The sequence below is a fragment of the Protomyctophum bolini genome (genome assembly GCF_963924005.1).
Source record: "Protomyctophum bolini genome assembly, chromosome: 13".
Classification (NCBI taxonomy): domain Eukaryota; kingdom Metazoa; phylum Chordata; class Actinopteri; order Myctophiformes; family Myctophidae; genus Protomyctophum; species Protomyctophum bolini.
In genome coordinates this window covers 34,306,217-34,328,716 of record NC_137874.1, presented here as the reverse complement: position 1 = coordinate 34,328,716, position 22,500 = coordinate 34,306,217, and the positions used below count along the sequence as shown (strand labels likewise).

The 22,500-nt window shown below is 43.5% G+C and overlaps 1 protein-coding gene across 1 annotated transcript in view; it reads right to left on the bottom strand.

Moving 5' to 3' along the window:
• Positions 1-22,500, bottom strand: part of fstl4 (follistatin-like 4) — a gene marked incomplete at its 3' end in the record, with an annotated part of 280,325 nt that overhangs the window by 93,354 nt on the left and 164,471 nt on the right. The window contains exons 4-5 of the mRNA XM_080779497.1: positions 7,467-7,660; positions 3,826-3,946 (exon numbers count right to left, since the gene is read on the bottom strand). Of these exons, the coding sequence (XP_080635623.1) occupies positions 3,826-3,946; positions 7,467-7,660 (315 nt within the window). The remainder of the gene's footprint in view (positions 1-3,825; positions 3,947-7,466; positions 7,661-22,500) is intronic.

Sequence of the window (22,500 nt, the reverse complement as noted above, 5' to 3'; positions counted from 1 at the left end):
TTCTCCCCCCACCACCCCTCCTCCTCCCCAGAGGGAGCGAGTGCATTCTCTGGCAGCAGCAATCAGACGCGGCGATGCCGGGGGAGGGGTGGAACCTGCCGGGGAAGGTGTGTGGGGGGGGGGGGGGGGGGGGGGGATTATATGACACTCCACCGCCGCTCTGTTCTGCGACAGTGTCGAGACTACTAGGTTAAAAATCACCCGTGAGGTTAGAGTTAATGTCAGGGTCTGGGGTAAGGTATCAGCGACGCTGGTTAGAACTCACCCGTAGCTCCTGACACGTGCTGCCGGTTAACAAAATCAGCCATACCATCCCTGTGAGGCTAGGGTTAGTGTGTGGGGTAGGGTTAGTGTGTGGGGTAGGGTGTGTTTGTGGGGTAGGGTGTGTGTGTGGGGTAGGGTAGGGTGGGGGGTAGGGTGTCGGATGGATGATGCTGCAGAGAAACACTGCCGCGGGTGTTGTCGACAATTGGCGGGCGACTCCGCGGCATCAGCCGCTGCCGGAAAATGCACTCGTTCTCCCTCATTTCACTCCCCATTACTCACATATTACTGTTTGCCTGTGTGCCTTTCAGAAGGTCCAGTTAATTGTGTTGAAGAGCGGTCAGCTAAATGCCTGAAGTGCAGCCGATGCTGACCATGTCACTGTTCTCTTACATTATAGTCTTGCGTTGCCAGACAATCAGAGATCCCGGCTACTGATATGTCTAAATATGCAACGGTAGTTGCTAGAATAGTGCCAAGTACAGCTACTAACAACAAACCTAGCTATATGCTCACTGCTTTGTCACCACCACCCCAATATGAAGTGCCACCCTAAAGACTTAAAAGTCTTTAACACAAATCCTGCTTCTGGGAGTCCCTGTTACAAAATACGTTGAGATGGGGGTCCATGAAAAAGTTTGAGAATAACTACGTGTGAAAATGCAATGTGATAGACTGAATAAAGCCTTGGAGACTCATCGACCTGTGAGTAGTTACATTCTTTCAGTGGAGTAAAAATGAGCTGATATCATTTTCATTTTGAATATTGATCATAACACGGCGCAGGGGGACGGTAGAGAGAAAGGGGCTGTTTAAGCAGAACCTGTTTAACAGTCTATGTGTGGGTGGGGGGGCAAGAAGACAGTGTTAGGACGACGAGAGAAAAATAACAACATAAAGCAACACGCTGAGCTGGTAAAAGCTTGAATAAGGCAAAGGAAAATCAATATGAACACAATCATCCGGGGAGCATTCTTGAGACAAATTCCACACTATTAGATTTGTGTTCAAAGAAGGGAATGAAATTGGACAGCGGCAGAATGGAGCCGTGTGCAGAGTGAGCGACTTGTCAAGGTCTATACATTAAATAAGGCAAAGAGAACGGGGAAAAAAACAAAGCAGAAACAATCAGATTTCCCTTCACGCTGAAGCAGGTGCGAGAACAACACTGGAAGATAAGAGGTCTCTTTCTTTTATAGATCCGTCCTTGGCAAGTTGCATGTGTCGACGAGCTGCTGTGGTACGCTGGGTCCATGTTGGATCCCTTGCTAGTTGCTAACTCGCTACCCCCAGAGGCTTATAACAAAGTAACTGCTACCGCCTTATTCACTTCTGTTTTCCCGGCTCGCAGACCTCCATTGTAAGAAATGGCTAGTGTTAGCATTAGCACACAAATAATCTTTCGCCAGAAACGCTAATATTGTAATTGCGATGCCGTGAAAAATCACCTCGGATGGACCCATAAGTGGGTTGCCGGCACATTTTAACATGGGTCCGCTTATATTTTGTTTCCTACATTTTGTTTTATTATTATTTCGAAAACATAAAAAAAAAAACGTTACCAAAAAATCTTTCAATGATTTCTTTTCCAGTAATTTAAAGAAATCAAAGAAAAAACTAAGAAATTCCATACATTAGAAATTAAGAAGTAGTGAAGTAGTGAAGAATAGCCGATCTACAAGCTCACAACGTGGCGCAAAGCGGCGTGTTGTGTGCTTGTAGATCAGCTGTTTTCACTAGTTTGGGTCCCCGGGCAAAACGTAATCTCTCTTTTGGGTCACGGACTAAAAGGTTTGGGAAGCACTGGTGTAGGTGTCATAAGAAAACATAGCCCAGAGAATCCTGACTCACGCACGGGTCCATGGTACACGCTCAGAGTTAAATTAACAGTCAGGCATTTGCACTCAGAACAGCAGAGTGAGACATCATCAGACCTCCGCATAGCGTCCTCGCCGCTGCGGCACCGTTTTGCATTCCGCTCCTAAGTGTTTTCCCATATTGTCGACTTCCACTCCACCAAACACACCTGCGCTTCCTGGCCTCAGCCTCCCTGATCACTCACTGAGAGAACGGCTGACACACACACACGCACACGCGCACACACACACACACACACACACACACACACACACACACACACACACACACACACACACACACACACACACACACACACACACACACACACACACACACACACACACACACACACACACACACACACACACACACACACACACACACACACACACACACACGTACGTCTGCAACTCTGCATGATTGTGTTTGTCAAGAACACCAGATGTGCCACTCAGAAATACCAACCCCCCCCCCCCCCCTCCTATGTGGTTTCTTTTCCGAGCTCAACAGTTAACCTTGAGCGTTGTGTGATCAATAGCTTGTTTTATTAGTCCCGATCCAGTCTTTCACGTGCGTGTCGAGCATAAAACACCTTGACAAACTCTCACGGGCCAGGCCCGGCAGGTAGATAAATGCCACGCAACGGCCATTCACAGGCCATCTGGCAACGTGAAGGGAGAGTAACTGAATAATGGCACGAATGGCTCCCACTAAAACCAGTCATTATAGACCGCTAAACGACTGGTGAGGCTTAATGGACTCGAACAGGCGCTGAATGCGAGCCCTCAAAATGGCCGCCTGCCACCCACTAACGGCTTGATTTATCGCTTTTATCAGCTATGGTCTCAGCCCAGTTGCCATTTTACGTGCCAGATATAATTTATTCCATTCCGAGTCAGGGGCAGGAATAGGAGAAAATAAGAAAGGTGTATGAATACAGCTGTATAATGTGTGTGGTTAAAATGTTAGCCTGAGAATGGAAGACAAATGTCGTTACAGGTTGCCATGCCATCTGATGGCCACTGATAATAATAAAAAAGCCCACATTGGCAGCCATGCAATTATGGGCCTTATTTAGGCAGGAAACGCAGGTGTTATTTGCTGCCTCTAAGCCTAAAGCCCACAGGCTATTAGTGCTGTTTCAGAAGCTATAACCTAATCATGGCTGACTGCGGGAGTGCAGGTTTAGGAGGGCTGGCATTACCAGTTTAACGATAGCTTATCCACTGCTATCACGGTTCTGACGGCCACATGGAAAAGGGCGGACATGACAGATATGGCAGGGAGAAGGGAGGTGCTAGTGGAATAAAACTGTATGTATTTTGGCACACAACCATTTTGACGACTGATAACAAGGTTGCATTTATGAGAACAGAATAAAGCATGGTCCTTATGTAGCATAATACATACTGTATGTAACCCATGGCAAATCACTAATATTGTTGAAACTGTCTGTTCATTCAAAATAAACAGTTCACCAAGGTACAGCACATGAGTGGAACAGTACATGAGGTACAACTGGGTATTCTGCGTCAAAAACACAGAAAAACACAAACACTGACCTTTATTTTCACAGAGAAGGTGCAAGTTGTCAGTGACAACATCTCACGTTGACAGACAATTGTCAAATGCTTCCATCATACAGTCTGGAACAACGAAAGTTCCATCATGAGGAAAATATAAAGCGTGTGTGTGACTCACGGAAGGCGGTGTAGAACTCGTGCACGGTGAGGTGTCCGTCATTGTTGTAGTCGTCGTAGCGCAGCAGGTCCTGCATGGTGCACTCCACAAGACTGTCCTCCAGGTGTTGCTTCATGGACATCTGGAGACACACGCACACGCACACACACACACACACACACACACACACACACACACACACACACACACACACACACACACACGAGTTGTTTTTATTTTGTAATAAACAAAAGCCCACCCTTTCAAGAAGGTATAACATGTGGCTGTTCCTGAGAGACTGACTCTGCTGAGAGGCTCATATGACGTGTGCCATTTGCCACACTTTGAGTAGTGCTTGTGTCCCACCGGATACCAGGCAGATCTTACTATGAAGAAAACAGCGTCACAGCGTCACAAAACAGCGTCACAAGACTGTGGCTAAAACAGAAGCTAATGGATGGAACAGTGCAGGCGGGGCCCTAGCAACCGGAGCGATTCCAAAAAAGGAAAACAGTGAGGCTTTCATATATCGATATAAAACGCCTTAGAACGAGTATCAAAATAAAGTGTTTTTATAGTATACTTGTCTATAGCATCAAATGTGTTAATGCGATCAGGGCTGGACTGCACTGCGCAAAAAGCACGGAATACGGATGTGTATATTACAGGAAACAATGGACACAACCAGCTTCATCTGTCTCTGTGACTGAAGGCCTATTCATAGTCTGGATTTTTCGGTGGTGAGGTGACCACCGCTCCGGTGGTGAGGTGACCACCGGAGCTGTAATAACGCGGTGCGGTGGTGAGTAGAAACAGAGAGAAGGGCTGGGGAGAGCGGTGGTTTGCTCTTCACCGCGGCTCCGTGACTTCATATTGTAGTTGCGGTGGTCACCTCACCACCGATAAATCAGAATAACGCTTAAATATTCTCTGTATGATATCAGGCTGAAATTGCCTTGATGCCTTTAAGGGCATTTATGAATAAATGTGGACACCCCCAAAATGCAGACCATTCTCCATGATGACATGTAAGAGTGTCTTTCTGAAAATATGTAGTTCAACATGCTCACTCTGAGCTTGTAGATCTGCTATTTTTCAATAGCTTAAGTATAACATAATGCTTGTTAAAACACCAAAAGGGGTTTCTTTCCTGAATGTGTTAAAGCATGATTGCGCTAAAGAGGATACACCAGAGACTGCTGTTTTGTTATGTATTGCATTTCTGATCCCCAAAGCAGGCTACAGTTAGACATTTGACTCCAGTGAGAACATGCACAATGGATCAAATACCATTCATATTTGAGATGAGAAAATATGTAGTAGGTCGGTACAGCATAATTTTTTATGCAGGAGGCATTTTGTATCGCTTTTGCATTACATTTCACAGAGGCAGAGTATCGTTTCACTTGTTTCTGATGTAACATGATTGAGTTCCCAGACCTTTCTTGCATCATTATCATCATTTAAATGCAAGGGGTGAGCCGTCTCATTACAAACTATACTTGTATATTTGTTTAAAGAGCTTGGCAGCAAGTGACACTGCACAGGCAACAAGTGCAATTATTTGGCAAAGTGTTGAATTTGTTCTTTTGCTCAATACATGGATAGAGGTATATTTCACTTTTAAAAACAGAAAATAGGACAGATGTTTTCAATTATGTTTTCAGTGAATCCAACATGGCTAAAAGGCAGGTTCAAATTACAATGGTTTTGTATAGGAAGGGGGCGGGTCAGCTAAAATTGAACATGGATGGACGGACGGAAATGCACACAAGCATATTATAGTTGCTGTAGGAAATCTGAAATGGCCTGTGGAATATTGGACATTATTGTTCGAGTGTTTGTGAAGGTTATAGGACTCCCAGTCAAAGCTTTATTGATTAATATTTCAACTAAAAAGTCTTTTTAGATTTAATAAAGAATATGTGCTGGCGCAGTTGCTTTCAGTGACGCCCCCGAGACCAAAACTCTACTCCCATGTCACTCTTCTCAAAATCTTACAATTACAAGTTCTGTCCCTTCAGCTTCATCTAGTCAAATTTAAGTATAAGTAAGTAAGTAAGTATCCTCAGGAACCGATGATTCCCGAGCCATGTGTCCCAAAATGTTGTATACTTTCTAATTAAAGCGCAGTTTGGGAGCAGCAAGTAGAGTGTGCGGATATAATCCATTCCTTTCTGGCAGCATGATCATGGCATGGCAGGGTTCGTCTAATTAACACCCAGTTCTGATGCCCATTTCTTTCCACCAGATGATGCCCTCCATAATCCAATTCCCACACCGTGGCCATGGCCGTGGCACACGGCATACGTGGCACCACAGCAGACTCAAATCAGTTTGTGGAAATAAATGTGACAGATGGGTGTTTGTTTGTTTTAGGACAATGGGTAACACTTACTATGGAGCCCATTTCTATAATCATGCATTATAAACATGATTACAATGCATTATATAATCGGATTAGAACACTGTATAATTATAGTTAGAACTCACAACTACTCAAAATCCAAAATCCAATAACATAAAGCATTTTATATATAAGTAATATAATATTTAAGTTTTATAATTAATAAGGGGCCAAGCCCGAAGGGCAATATGGTAGAGAGCTATATGCCAAACGGTGAGAACGCAAAGCCCACTGTAGCTCATGAGCCGTTTGACCGTCAGCAATAACACTTTGATACACATATGTGTCTCCTCACGCAGAACAACGTTTGTGTTCTGACTACCTCTGACATTTAGATCACCCACCATTTTGAATTACATTATCTTTGGATTGCGAGTAAGTGAAAAAATAAGGTTTTATGAGCCAATGAAAATTGCAGTTAAAAATAAATCTTCTTCTGCCACTAATACATACATGCATTGCAGAGTCACATGGAAGTGAAACTGTATGAAACCAGTCTTACTTCAATTGGCCAAAAGAGGGCCCTATAGAAATACAAACAAACAAATAAAATGTAAATAAAAGTGCACGGGACATAGCACCTCCATTAATACTCATGCTCCCTTCCAGCACCCTCAGTAAAAAATGGTCTGGAGCCACCACTGGAAATAGGGTGTATGTGGTTAAACCAGGGGGGCAGTCAGACAGATGTTTTGTGAAGCCACTAAGGAAATGAAAGTTCATATAATGGCCTGTTGTGGCGCTGTCATTGGGCTCAAAAAAACCCATAGCCCCATAGAAGTCCATGTATTTGGGCCCAACTTCACCTAGACTGTATTACCTTAATAAACATGGTCATGAATACTTTTTGCTTCCAGTCACTAGCTTAAAGTCTCATTTCTAATGTCATAATATTCTTTTTGGAAAATTATGGTCCCATTTATAAAAAGAATGACCATAAAGTCGCGCATGTTCTGAGGGGCGTGGCTACCGCTACAGTCTATGAACGGGATCCCCCACCCACTCGAGTCAAAATAAAAACCAACGAAGAAGAAGGGGGGGGAAGTCCCGCCTCGTTGTCTGGGCCAGCCAATGGGCCAGCTGGGCCAAAACGGATCTAGAAAGATGGCGACTTCCATTGCAAGGACTGACAGGCTTCATTTTACGTTCATGTTAGACCCGCGGAACGCTTTGTCCATATTTTTTACAGTCTATGGGTTAAACTGATCCTGATGCTACATTGACTAATTTCCCCCCACTCCATGAGGAAGCCCACCTGTGCCAGCTCGTCTGCGCCCAGCCGCCCGTCACCGTCCGTATCCAGGTACTTGAACATGGTGTCCACCAGCGCCCTCTTCTGTTCCATGTCTCTCTGGCGGCTGTGCTGCTCTCCGCTGTGCAGAACCGCGGGCTGCATGTCCAGCAGCGTGCTCTTCAGCCTGTTGTACTCTGACATGGTGCACGCGTCACCTGGAAACACACAACAACACATTTAGCCTGTTGTACTCTGACATGGTGCACGCGTCACCTGGAAACACACAACAACACATTTAGCCTGTTGTACTCTGACATGGTGCACGCGTCACCTGGAAACACACAACAACACATTTAGCCTGTTGTACTCTGACATGGTGCACGCGTCACCTGGAAACACACAACAACACATTTAGCCTGTTGTACTCTGACATGGTGCACGCGTCACCTGGAAACACACAACAACACATTTAGCCTGTTGTACTCTGACATGGTGCACGCGTCACCTGGAAACACACAACAACACATTTAGCCTGTTGTACTCTGACATGGTGCACGCGTCACCTGGAAACACACAACAACACATTTAGCCTGTTGTACTCTGACATGGTGCACGCGTCACCTGGAAACACACAACAACACATTTAGCCTGTTGTACTCTGACATGGTGCACGCGTCACCTGGAAACACACAACAACACATTCAGCCTGTTGTACTCTGACATGGTGCACGCGTCACCTGGAAACACACAACAACACATTTAGCCTGTTGTACTCTGACATGGTGCACGCGTCACCTGGAAACACACAACAACACATTCAGCCTGTTGTACTCTGACATGGTGCACGCGTCACCTGGAAACACACAACAACACATTTAGCCTGTTGTACTCTGACATGGTGCACGCGTCACCTGGAAACACACAACACATTTAGCCTGTTGTACTCTGACATGGTGCACGCGTCACCTGGAAAACACACAACAACACATTCAGCCTGTTGTACTCTGACATGGTGCACGCGTCACCTGGAAACACACAACAACACATTTAGCCTGTTGTACTCTGACATGGTGCACGCGTCACCTGGAAACACACAACAACACATTCAGCCTGTTGTACTCTGACATGGTGCACGCGTCACCTGGAAACACACAACAACACATTTAGCCTGTTGTACTCTGACATGGTGCACGCGTCACCTGGAAAACACACAACAACACATTCAGCCTGTTGTACTCTGACATGGTGCACGCGTCACCTGGAAACACACAACAACACATTCAGCCTGTTGTACTCTGACATGGTGCACGCGTCACCTGGAAACACACAACAACACATTTAGCCTGTTGTACTCTGACATGGTGCACGCGTCACCTGGAAACACACAACAACACATTTAGCCTGTTGTACTCTGACATGGTGCACGCGTCACCTGGAAACACACAACAACACATTTAGCCTGTTGTACTCTGACATGGTGCACGCGTCACCTGGAAACACACAACAACACATTTAGCCTGTTGTACTCTGACATGGTGCACGCGTCACCTGGAAACACACAACAACACATTTAGCCTGTTGTACTCTGACATGGTGCACGCGTCACCTGGAAACACACAACAACACATTTAGCCCGGGAGAAACTAGACGCAGCTGCGCAACATAAGACTAATTCATTAGAGCGACAGAGAGAGGTGTGTGTGTGTGTGTGTGTGTGTGTACGTGTGCATGTGCGTCAATTTAACAAAGGTGCAGACGATCAGAATCAGTAGAGAGTGAGCAACGTTTGCGCTACTGTATGCCAAATTGAAGTGGTATGATGAACCTACAGTATTAGATCAGTAGCAGTAGATCTGCTCTTTTCTAAACATAAGCCTATTAATGATGAACCTACAGTATTAGATCAGTAGCAGTAGATCTGCTCCTTAATGATGATCCTACAGTATTAGATCAGTAGCAGTAGATCTGCTCTTTTCTAAACATAAGCCTATTAATGATGAACCTACAGTATTAGATCAGTAGCAGTAGATCTGCTCTTTTCTAAACATAAGCCTATTAATGAGTGACATAGCGCTATACCCAAACTAGGGACGCCATAGTGAATATGGTCAAAACATTTGTAGTGACATGAGAACACAACGTCTCTGACAGCTCTAACAACGGGGTCAACCACAGGGTAATGTCCAGCTGAATGCATGCCCTTTACAGTATATTATGCAACTCAGCCAGTTCACACCATGTGCAACAGATGGTGATCTGAAGGTGACTGACTAACACAGTGTGGTCGATGCTCGTCCGCGTGCCATAAAGCCAGGTTGTACTTGGTACTGTAATCTGAAGGCCGTCCCCGCCACCAGCATTGTGTGATACGTGGAAGGTGACCAGAAAACTCTCCCCTGCTGACTCAGACCAGTGCCGTGTTTGTTTGTGTTAACCCTCTAAGACCCGCATTAATTTCTACTTGCAAAAAATAGATTTCAACCTTACTACTACATTGTACTACTAGGACTAAGACTAAAAAATATGTTAAAAAAAATAAAAAAATAAAGTTTTATGAAACATTTATAATAATTATATAATAATATAATAAATTAATAATTTACATTTGGGGGATATCTTTCACAATAATGAATAAAACATGTTCTAGACATTCTAATGATCACAAAAAAACATATATTACAATTATTTTACCTACTTTTATTAGGGTAAAGGTCAAAAGTTTTAAAAGGTTAAAGTCCAGACATTTTTTATTCGTGTGAATTTCAGCCTCTGTGTGGGGTATTTATATGCAAATATCATAACCAATGGCATTGAAATGGCATTGGAACAATGATGCAATCGGAAACATATTTGACTTAACATTAAAAACAATATTTTAGCCAGTCTATATGGAGTATGTTAATGTATTATAAGTAGTACATCTGCAGAGGTCCCTACTCTTCCATTGATCCTTTAGATCCTGGTGTCGGCCCTGTCGGGTAGGATGCTGGCCGATCAATAATCCTTTGAAGCCGACAGCACTCCAGACTGTAGCTCTCCTATTGTGTTGTTTATTCATTGTTTAGCATCGTGACGTGTGTTATGTCTGTTATGGTAAAGAGGGGATTCAACTCAATTCTGTTTCTGAACATCTCCATTGAAAGTCACTGAGGTCTGAACGTCTGACCAGCCCCACCAGCAACCTGAGGTCTGACCAGCCCCACCAGCAACCTGAGGTCTGACCAGCCCCACCAGCAACCTGAGGTCTGACCAGCCCCACCAGCAACCTGAGGTCTGACCAGCCCCACCAGCAACCTGAGGTCTGACCAGCCCCACCAGCAACCTGACGTCTGAACAGCCCCACCAGCAACCTGAGGTCTGACCAGCCCCACCAGCAACCTGAGGTCTGACCAGCCCCACCAGCAACCTGAGGTCTGACCAGCCCCACCAGCAACCCAAACCGTGTGCTGCATCAAGTCTCCCAATGGTCGTCCTCCGCCAAGGCTAAATAGTCTTAAGTTACATCAGATGTTTTTCACAGATCACCACCTACAGCTAATTACACCTACACCCAATTACACAGCAAACAATCATGCTGTATCCTGTGGGCGGTAGCTGAAAATCTGTTTAATTATTGTGGTGATGAGACAGAGAGAGAGAGAGAGAGAGAGAGAGAGAGAGAGAGACAGAGTAAAACAGACAGCATGAGTGAGTCTGTTTCGCAGTACTAAGCGTTAATTTACACCATTTCAATATTTTGTGTGCGTGCGTGCGTGCGTGCGTGCGTGCGTGCGTGTGTTTACATAATTTGTCTGACGGGGGCGGTCCAATTAATTATGCCTAATCCTCAACCCTCCGTGAAAACACCAAGGTAAACATTCTCATTTAGAACCTCTTCTGAAGCCCCTCGTCTTATCCTGGCATTATACAGCTTGTGTGAAGTCCCTTAATTTGAGGCCTCCGCACATACTCATCAGGGTGTGTGTGGGTGTGTGTGTGTGTGTGTGTGTGTGTGTGTGTGTGGGTTGGGGGGGGGGTGTCGAGTGTTTATTCTCTCACACTTACCAACGGGCAATTATGCAAATCATATTGCCCACATGCTGTGAGGGAACTTATTATATGAATTTTGGCAAACAGCGCAGAAGGCGGCGGGCGAGAAAGCGAGAGGAAACAGTAACCATTAAAAAGAGAGGATATGTAGGAACCCTCACAAAAAACATGCAGTAATCCTGGTCTCTAAACTGACTCCCCCTGGTCAGCCGGGGTGCCTGATGGAGGGGAAAGGAACTGATTGGAATAACGTGTTCCTTCCACGCACTGCGTCCAACCGGGGAAACCCCCCCCCTGTCAGGTGAAAAGAAGCGGCTTGAACTCCTCATGCGTAGAAGGAAGTATGAGGTCAGTCCGTTGCTCTCCCCAGGTTTTCAGAGGGAGTGTAGAACCCAGGATTACATTAGATAATTGACACTGCATGGGTGAAAAAAAAAGGGTTACAAAATCGTAGGATAAAAATGTAAAGAACCATAAAAAAGAGAGAGCTAAAGTGTGAGATTAGCTCATTTCTCCTCCTTCCCCGTCTCGATAATCCCGCCCCACGACGACATCGCGAGCCGGAAATAGCTGATCTTCAAGCTCATGTCATGTTGAGGATGTCATGTGTCGGGGGCTTGTAAGTAATCTATTCCCAGCAGATTCTCGCAACCCCTGTGGAATTCCACCTGGCAATGCCAGAGCTGACAGGAGGTGAGGGGGGGGGGGGTACCTATGTGCATGTTTGTGGTGGTATAGGGTGACGACGACGAGTGAACAAAATATGAAAAGCTCAGCGACATGAATAAGTCATTAGGAAGACAGCGGAGTGCCAGCATGCCCCGCCCTCCCAAACCCAAACCCCTGCTGTGAGGAGTGGGGCGCAGATCTCTGTTTGCCTAATGTCCTCTGACACTCCAGCATCTATCAAAGCTAATGAACGGAGGGGAAATGGAAAAGGGAAGGGGGGGGTGAACTTTTCAGATATAGGGCGTTAAAGTGCAGCAACCTGCCCGCAAGACCTCCCCATGCGGTCCTGAACTCAGAGAGGCAGGAAAGGAGATGATTTAAATCTCAGCGCAATGTGTTGCTGCAGGGACCTCGACAGGGATCAAGCTTGACTATAGAAATAATCCGTTTTAGTTTTATTTGTATGTTACAATGATTTTTTTTTTTTTATGTTTTGAAATAATAATAATTATGTTTCCATGACCCACAAATGACCCAGTTTTGGGGAAACAGTGCTCTACTACATGAAAGCTTACTAGATATGCAGAACCCCTAAACCTGTGGTTCGCAAACCTTTTCATGTCAAGGACCCCCAAATTGACCCCAATTTGAAGAGATATGCCAAGAGAATATTTGTACGGCTCTAGCGGAGATTATCAACCTTCCAAATTTCAAGGACACCCACTTCGACATGCATTAATCTACGGATCCCCATTTAATGGCATTTCAATCTCTGGGACCCCCAATTTATATTGTAAAATCAATGTTAATTTAACGCTGAGAGTGTGCAAATGGAACTAAATGGACCCATTAAGGCATGTACTGTACACGTACTGGTCCACAAGGCACGTACTGTACATGCGTGCTTACAGTATGTACTCAGTCACATACCCTTGCACACGTTGTATCTGCAGCCACGTGAGTGCAGATGTGCCCACTCCCCGTGCAATAGACCCTTTTCTATTTGCTGACAGCTATCATGTGAAGGTCTCATCTAAATCCCCTTCCAATGTTATTCCTGTGAGGAGAACGAAGCGGGAGTCGTGAGATGACTCAGACATGAGTGATCATCACCTATACTGTCACGGCTGTCCTCTGTTCTTTATGGACATTAACACAGAACATGAGGGATCATCACCTACTGTCACTGTTGTTGTCCCACTGATTCTTTTTTAAGGATGTCAACATTAACACGGAACATGAGGGATCGTCACCTACTGTCACTGTTGTCCCCTGGTTAAGCACATCGACATTAACACAGAACATGAGGGATCGTCACCTACTGTCACTGTTGTCCCCTGCTCTTTAAAGATGACAACATTAACACGTATTCATTCACATTGATTAACACCTTGTCCTGTTTGAGGAGAGCTCCAGCGCAATCTGTCCTCCTGTACATAACTGCAGAGAAAGAGTATACACCTATGCTGTACAGTACTGATTATATACGCCTGTACAGCACCGTAACGGAATACTTGTGGCTGCTCAAAACTTTGACAACATTATACTTTGTAAAGACGTGTAGATCTCCCAAGCGTTGCATGCCACCATCTCCCACACGACAACAGAGTATGCTGATTGCAGTTCAGACAGCACTATACAGTAGGCCCCGCCAAGCTAGACATGGGACTGAACCCTGTGGTCCTGTGCTTGCTGGGTCCTGGACTTCATGTCTGCCAGACTCCAAGTGGTCAGGTTGGGCACTCAACGCCCCCTCTCTAAGTACCGATACTACCGAAGCCCCACAGGGTTACATGCAGCCCCATATGGAACCTCATACTGTAGCTCCGAGATGAGGTCCCACGGCCTTACCATTCCGCCGCGTTTCAGAACCAGCGCATATTTTCCACTATAAACAATTCTTACCCTTTGCCGCACATCGTATCCAAAAAAATAAAGGTCGGCCCCAAGGCTCTCAGATGTTTCGTTTATTAGCGGACATGAACATCTAAGTGACGGCGTTGAAACGAGCGTTTAAATTGCTTATTTAGTCAGCCGGTTGCATGTTGTGGCCGCAGAGGTTGTCAGATTGTCCAAGAACATGCAGTAGAGCGTCAACGATTATGAAGTACAAACATCAGACTCTACATAGACACATACATGTTATGGGTCCATTTTTACTCCCTCAGTTAAATACATTCTCATTATTTCACTGTGCACCAAAAAACAGTGAGCATTGTGTCTGCAGTACCCTACTGTATGTCCTATGATGTCTCTCTGTCTCCCTAATCGTTTGGCTGAACGCAGCAGTGGAGAAAGATGGGCCTGTAGTATTACACAACGCATTCAGCCCTGACTCTAACCCTGTTTTATTGTCCTAGAGGGACCAGAGCCTCTCTTTATTACCCCGTTTTCAAATGTTAGCTGCTTAAGTGAGTGATCCGAGGCTGCACCGCCGCGCCTGTGGACGCTCCGTTGTCCCGGAAACATCGGCCCTTCGGCGCTCTGCCGCCGCTCACAGCCCACTCTCCACGCTCCCCCTTTATAGATGTCAGCGAGGAGGAAACAACGCGGGAAAGAAAGAAGGATGACGAGTGGCTTTGTGCGGAGTGGAGTGTATCAAGAGGGTACATCAAGTCATTTCAAGGAGCTGTAGATCATGCTTACGTACAATAATGGGTGGAAGTATAGCGATAGCAAATAAGAGAAAACTGCAGTGTGTACAGGCTGACCAAAACAATAGGGATGCCATGGTTAACGTGATTCACCTATTTTAATTAAATTGTTAAATTGGGAAATCATCAAACATACGAGACAGTCTACATTTCCCAAACGGAAAACGGTGTCGAATAAATTCACTCTCACAAGAGGCATGGGTAAAACGTATCCCTGCCAGTGATCAGTGATTGAGCAAATACTGTAGATCCCTGTGTATGCACACAGACAGACAGGGTCCTTATGAAAACACTGGGTACACACATGGATGGATGCGTATATATATATATATATATATATATAGCTATTTTCAGTTTAGAATAAATCAAAAACGTCAACTTTGCCTAAAGACAGCTCAACTTCAAATAAACATTCAGGGGAAAGGGATTCAAAATCAATCAATTTGCATCAATTCTTCAGCTGGTGAGCTACAATATCCTCAAGGATGTTCCTTGAGAATGTTGCAGAATGTTAGCCTGAATTAAAGAATTTGAAGAGCTCAAAACTATCCAAACCTGACACTTGGCAATTGCAAATCTGATTAACATTTTCAGTTCTTAGAGTGTTCCCCACTCTGTACCACCATAGAGAGAAACTTATACTTATACTGATGATACACAGTTCGATTATCTCACTTTCACCCCAATACCCCAGGCCTGTGAAACAGTTATTTTGCATCGATGATCAATGATTCAATGTCTCAGAACCGTGATAAGTGATAAGGAAATCCATTTCCCATTTGGCTTCTCTGAAACCCATTGAGTATAGGCTAAATATCTGGGTGTTAAGGATTGTGATATGAATTTGAAAAGATCCTATCACTAAGGCCACTTTTTTCTTTTGTAAATAATAAAGATTATCACCAGGTGCTTCACTTTTTAAAAGAGTGTGAAACCATTACTGAAATCAAATGTAGATAGCGACTCAGCGAGACCAACTAATTATAGACCAACATCCAATCTCCCTTTTATTAGGAAGATACTCAAAAAGGTGCGGTTTATAATCAAATGAACTCCTTCCTAAAAGAAAACAAGATTCTGGAAAATATTAAAAGGTTTTATGTATAATCTCACCAAAGAGACATCTCTTGCTAAAGTGGTCATTGATTTGACGCTACATCTTTAAAGCACTAAATGGGTTGGGACCAGGCAGCCTACCTTATACTGAATCAGACAACCTTTATACCCTTAGGTTACTGAAGGTAATCAAATCTCCAAAGAATGCATATGCTGCATTTATTAATTAGGCCCCTATAACTGCAGAATTATGTTAACTCAATAAATCTGCGAAGCATCTTTAAGCACCACTTTAACACGAATCTATTCAATTTAGCCTTTAATTAGCATTTTTACAAGACAAATGAATAGCTTTGAATTAGCATTTTATCGATGCCGCTTTCTCTGCTGATTTTGTTGTATTGATCAATTATGTTTAAGTTTTTAATTAGCTGTTCCTTTTTCTTGCTTTTCACTGTGCTGTCACGCACTTTGTTGGCTTTAGTTGTGTTAATATTGGTTGTTATCAATGTTAATGTGTTTTAATCAGTTCATTTTTAATCGGTTCCATTTGTTTCTTTTGTGCAGCATTGTAAAGCACTTTGAGTTGTAGTTTCTTATACGAAAAAAGTAGGACAGTTTTCAAATTGGGCGAGTCAGCTACAGTAAACACTTAACACATCACTCCTAGGCCTACTTAAGATTACTCCATTGGCTACCTGTGCGGTACAGAACTCTACTTACTCAACTTACAAGTCTTTAAATTGTAAGTAAGTAAGTAAGTAAGTAAGTAAGTCAGTGGCCAGCCAGACACTGGACTCCTCCAGTACACTGTAGCGAGAGTAACATCTAAACATAGCGGTGGTCACACACACACGCAGACGCGCGCACACGCACACACCCACACAAACATCCGCACGATGTTGGATTAATGTTTTATAGGCTTCTAAACATCCTAGTTTGTCTCATTTTGAGCAGAAAAAGGACTAATAAGCAACACATGCACATGCAGATTCGCATGTAGGCTATCTTTTTTTTTCCCCCCAATTTTTTAATCCCACGATTTTGCAACCCACTTCCTCTGCCAACCTGGGGGGGCAGTGGACTGGAGGTAGTTTTAGACTGCATGTTTTTGTGAGGGTACCTACCCTAGGGGACATGGGGAGAACATGCAAACTCCACACAGAAAGGCCCTTTCGCCAACCCCACCTCGGGTATGGGCACTGATGAGGGAACATGCCCCCAGCGCCCACAGCGTCCCCAGCGGGAATCGAACCGAGGACCTTCTAGCTGTGAGGCGACAGCACTACCGACTGTGCCACCGTGCCCCCTGCATGTAGGCTATCTAACATGAGAGTTTTTCTATTATTATTGGATTAAATTACATTACATTAATCAAAAACGAGATTTCTCATTTTGTCCCTTGGCAGAGATTGTGTTAAGGTGTATGCGTATGTGTGTGTATGTGTGTGTGTGTGTGTGTGTGTGTGTGTGTGTGTGTGTGTGTGTGTATGTGTGTGTGTGTGTGTGTGTGTGTGTGTGTGTGTGTGTGTGTGTGTGTGTGTGTGTGTGTGTGTGTGTGTGCGTGCTTGTGTGTGCATGTGTGCATTTAACTGTAAGGGATATTCAATTTCAGTGTCATTTGCTGTAAACTGAAGTGGGCATAACCGCCAGTTGTAGAATAATGGTCCCTGATTTCCTATTCCGCAAAGTCTAATCACAGCAGAGGCATTGTGTCATTTTATTATGAATGAAACAGAGGGATCCTGCCTGGGGGTATTCAGCACAAGTGTCACTTCAGTATTAGACTGTGTGTGCAGCACAGCGTGTCCTCTTGCACACACCTGTTTGCGTACTGGAATAATTGGCAATGTTTTGCCAATACTGTCGCTATATCAGACGGAAAGCTTGTATGTCCCAAACTGTTACTTTTCAGGAAATGGGGGAAATAAATAAGCTACCGGTAGTTATTGTGTAGTAACAAGCTCTTCACTCATCACAAACCTATCTTCATATAACCGATCCTCCCTAATATTCATGATGTAATGGTAATATTTGTCTGTGTCTCATAGGAGGGCTGTGAACTGTTCAGAAACCCGCCTACCATTGACATTATCATAGGCAACACGTTTTCCATTGCATGCTTACTTTCCCTGAATAGAAAGCCTGCCGTTTCTATTAGCTTGGATTCCCCATGGATGATGTCACTGGTTTCTGAACTGTCCACAGCTTGTTTGTGAAGTTGTCCTTTAACCACTTTCAACCTGGTGTCCTGTAATTTCTGCTCTCCGATGTTTTGCTGTCATACAAAGCATTAAATATGTTCGTTTACATGAAATAAAATAAAATATTAAAAGATAACTTTTAAGGTTTCTCCTCGACAGTGAATATTACTCTAGAGAAGAGTATTCTTTCCTGTGATTATGGGTTCCTGGCACAGATAACAACCATACAGTAAATGACTACTGCACTCTACTGCAGTAGTTACCAAACCTTTTCATGTCAAGGACCCCCAGAATGATACCCATCAGCCTGTGGACCCCCCATTTCAAAATACATGCCAAGGACCCCCATTAGAGAAGGTTTTCACGGCTCCATGGGCCACCAGTTTGACCTGAATTAGGCGACGGCCCCCTATTTAATGACATTGCTCTCTCTGGGAACCCAATACATAATTGTAAAATCAAACTTAATTAACTCTGAGAGGTGACAAATGGTACACTCTCAGAGTTACAGTCCCATAAGGGTCCATTAGGTTCCAAACTATCATTTCCCCCTCAAGGACCCCTGGGGGTCCCCGGACCCCACTTTGGGAACCACTGCTCTACTGACTGCCTTCATTAATTTAAGAATTAGATTCTTCCCCTGTGGGGATTATTCAGGTATCATAACAGTAGCCAGCTATACAGTAGGTAAGAGTAGAAAGATGCAAAACATTCAATAAAGATAAATAAATTGAATAGGAGAAGGTGTTTTGTTTTAAATAGCTCCCTGGTTATGACAAGAAATTGCATTCTAATTTTCTTTTCGTATGCTTCGTGACTACCGACTGTATCATCCGAGGCAATCTGCCAAACAGTGATGAAGATATTAAGAACAATAAAGATTAAAGTTTTTCCATTTAAAAGCGTCCAGAAACCCCACTGATCAAAAGATGTTTTGAGGTAACAACTTGTGTTGTAATCATAATAAAAATATATAGCCTGCTGTAGCACATCACAGAAGATTCAGTTTTTGTTAATGCATTTTATTTTGTTTATGCTTCAGCAGAAATCTTGTTTGTCGTAAAAAGCGCTGTGAAGGTAGGAGAGTAATGAACTCGCATTGTTGATAACACAACAGAGGTATACAGTATGTCAGTAGTACAATTACATCTGGCATGGTAAGATGTATACAATTGGTTGAAAGGGCTCTCCCAGGGTCTAGACGTTATTCCCTCAACACCACATCTATATATACGACACTTATGCCTATAGCTGTTAAAGGACAACTTTAGTTTTTTTCAACCAAGGTTCATGTTTTAGGTTGTTATTAGAGAAACTAAAAGGTGAGTGTTCATTTTCTTTCATTTGCTGCTTTCTTTCGTTTTAGGGATTTTGGAATTTCCTGGCGTTTATTAGGACTATAGTAAACCATAAAAAAATAAATCACCATAAAATTGTGTTACAAAATACATATTTAGCCCCATGCTCGAATGCCCCCACCCCCCTGTCAAAAACAGCTAAAATCCCTAAAACGAAAGAAAGCAGCAAATTAAAAAAGATTAACACTCATCTTTTACTTTATCTAATAACAAACTAAAACATGAACCTTGGTTGAAAAAAACTAAAGTTGTCCTTAAAGGACACTAGGGTCCTTAGTGGTCCTTATTGTGGTTAACTTAAATGATGAGATTTCACTGTGTGCACGACCTTCTGTATGACAGCCAAACAGTTAGGGGAAAAAACTACTCAGATCTTTATGATGAGATTTCACTGTGTGCACGACCTTCTGTATGACAGCCAAATAGTGAGGGGAAAACTACTCAGATCTTTTTACTTTCTGTATAAATGTACAGCAGCAATACCACAATGTAGAACTACTGTTACAAGTAAAAGGCCTGCATTCAAATCCACGAGTAAAAGAATAGACAAAGTATAAAATTGGTGCAGTATGTACTTTGTTACTGTCCACCACTGTAAAGGAGTGATTGATTGATATCTTTTATCGATCATGAACTAAAACATTATGTCACATTGCGGTCAGAATTCCATTGCGGTCAGGCGTAAAGGAGAGAGGCGTAGCCACCATGACAGGGCATGTATAGTGCTGAGAGAACATCAAGGTTTATATATACGATTCGTGAGACAGCTATAGGCAGGCGCTGAGTGTTACTGTCTGTTCTATTTCTCCTTCATCGCTTTGCCAATAAACTTTCATGTGCTGCAATGGCTTTCTCATTTAGTGCAGCTGTGCAGTGCCTGCCAAGCTGCGCAGGGTCAGATAAGGCTCGCCCCAAACACAGAGCCGATCCACCCGCCCCTTACTGCCGGATGTTACGGTGGGGCCAATGGGACAGCCCAGCTACACCCAGTAAATCCATGGGGTGACGTTTTAAAACCCAAGAGAGTTATGTTGTGGTGGGATTCGGGACAGGTCCAGTAGAGGATTCACCTCTTAACTGTGAATCATCACTTCTTCCCCCTCCTGCCCCATGCAATATAGGATTACTGCCTGTGCTATCAACAACGGCCACCACGAACATATGGGATGTGAATCGAGGGGTTTTCACGCTCACAGCCGAAGGTGGCATTTCACGCATGTTACGTATCCCCATATAAAATTATAGTGACACTACGCATAACACATTATCTCCACATGCTAGAAAGGTTATGTTGTTTGTCTGCAATGGTGTAAAAGTAACTTAAGTACATTTACTCAATACTATATTGAGTATAGGCTACCTACCTACAGTATACGGTAAGTAGAATTTACTCATTTTACGCTCTCAAGAGTTACATTATTGTTAAACATCTGCATTACTTAATTTACAAGAAGGCTACAGTGTAGCCTTCTTGTAAATTAAGATGTGTAGCATCAAATTAACAAACAAATTGTTATTCTGATCGTTTGCCTGTCATAGAGCATGGAATAGTGGACAAAATCTTATCCAACAGCAACAACATATTCTTTCGTTTTTGGTCTGAGTAATCTCTCAAGAACAGATTCTGTGAAGGGTGCTGTTTTTGTCTTTTCTTTTGCCGATGGGTTCCCAGATTGGGGTCTGAGAGGCTAAATCTCATCAAATGGTGGTCCGTGGCTCAAATGCCCAATAAATAAAGGTGCGAAAGGCCAACATGAAAGTCCACAAACCACAAAACTCACACAAAACTGAGGCTCTTTAGATGCAAACAGATATATACTTGTGCAGTTGTGTTAACAGCATCGATACCAAACTGTACCTTTAAATATTTAAGCATTTCTTTTAAAGCGTGGACGTTTGGAATTCTCACTTATAGTTGAGTAATATTTGAGCATCTATAATTTGAAATACTGGTGGGGCCGAGTACTTAAGTCCACCATAGCTCATTTTACTTACTCAATATCACACGGAGGTTTGAGGAGAATCCGAGGGAGAGAGAGAGAGTTACTGGATCGATAGGTCTAGCTGCCTCGGAGGGCAAAGCACAGCCAAGCAGGCTGGCTGAGATTTTCTGAAATTGAAAAATAAAGCTCTGGTGAAATAACAAGAATGAGGAAAATCTGTTTTTCAATACAGAAGTGAGTCGTTGGTAATCCATAATTCAGCATGGATGCCATATATCCACCGGCCTGCTGTCTGCCTGGATGTGCTTATTGATGCTGGCTGACGCCTCCGAGCTGCATCCCAGAACACAGAGGTGGAAAAAGTACTCGCATGTTTTACTTAAGTAAAAGCATCAATACTGAAATGTAGAACTACTCCGTACTAAGTAAAAGTCCGGAAATCAAAATGTACTTGAGTAAAAGTGCAAAAGTATTGGCATCAAAATGTACCTAAAATACCCAAAAAGTACATAAAAGTACTAGTTAAGCAGAATGTCCCATATCAAAAAAATGTATGAACGTCTTTTGAAAAGTAGATCTACGGTTCAAATGGCCGAAATGTATATATAGGGCTGAAGTGCAGGGTATGTTTTCTAATCAAAATAACAATCTCCAGAGTAACTATAGTAACTAATAAAGTTTTCAAATAATTGTAGTGGAGTCTGAGATGCAAGTGGAGTAGAAGTATTGAAAATTGGAAATACTCAAGTAATGGGAATACCTCAAAAGTGTACTGCAAGTACGGTACTTAAGTAAGTGTACGCAGTAACTTCCCAGCCCTGCTGTCTGCCTGGGTGCGTATTGATGCTAGTTGATTCCTCAAAGCCTCAGCAGAAGGGCGATAGTTCCACCACAGCCCACACACATGCGCTTATACTGTCTCTTTTCCCTGCGCCTGTTTGCACAAGCCAATTTCTCCCTGCTTTATGTTTTAAAACCACACACGTCAGAGGGACACAACAAACAAATACGACTGTACAAATCCTGAGTGCAAGTATAACTCGGAGACTTTACAGAGGCGCTTATACAGAAAAAAGGGTCCATTTTGGTTCTCGGACTTATACATTGATAAGTTAAGCACATGGGGATTTTCGCTGAGTGGA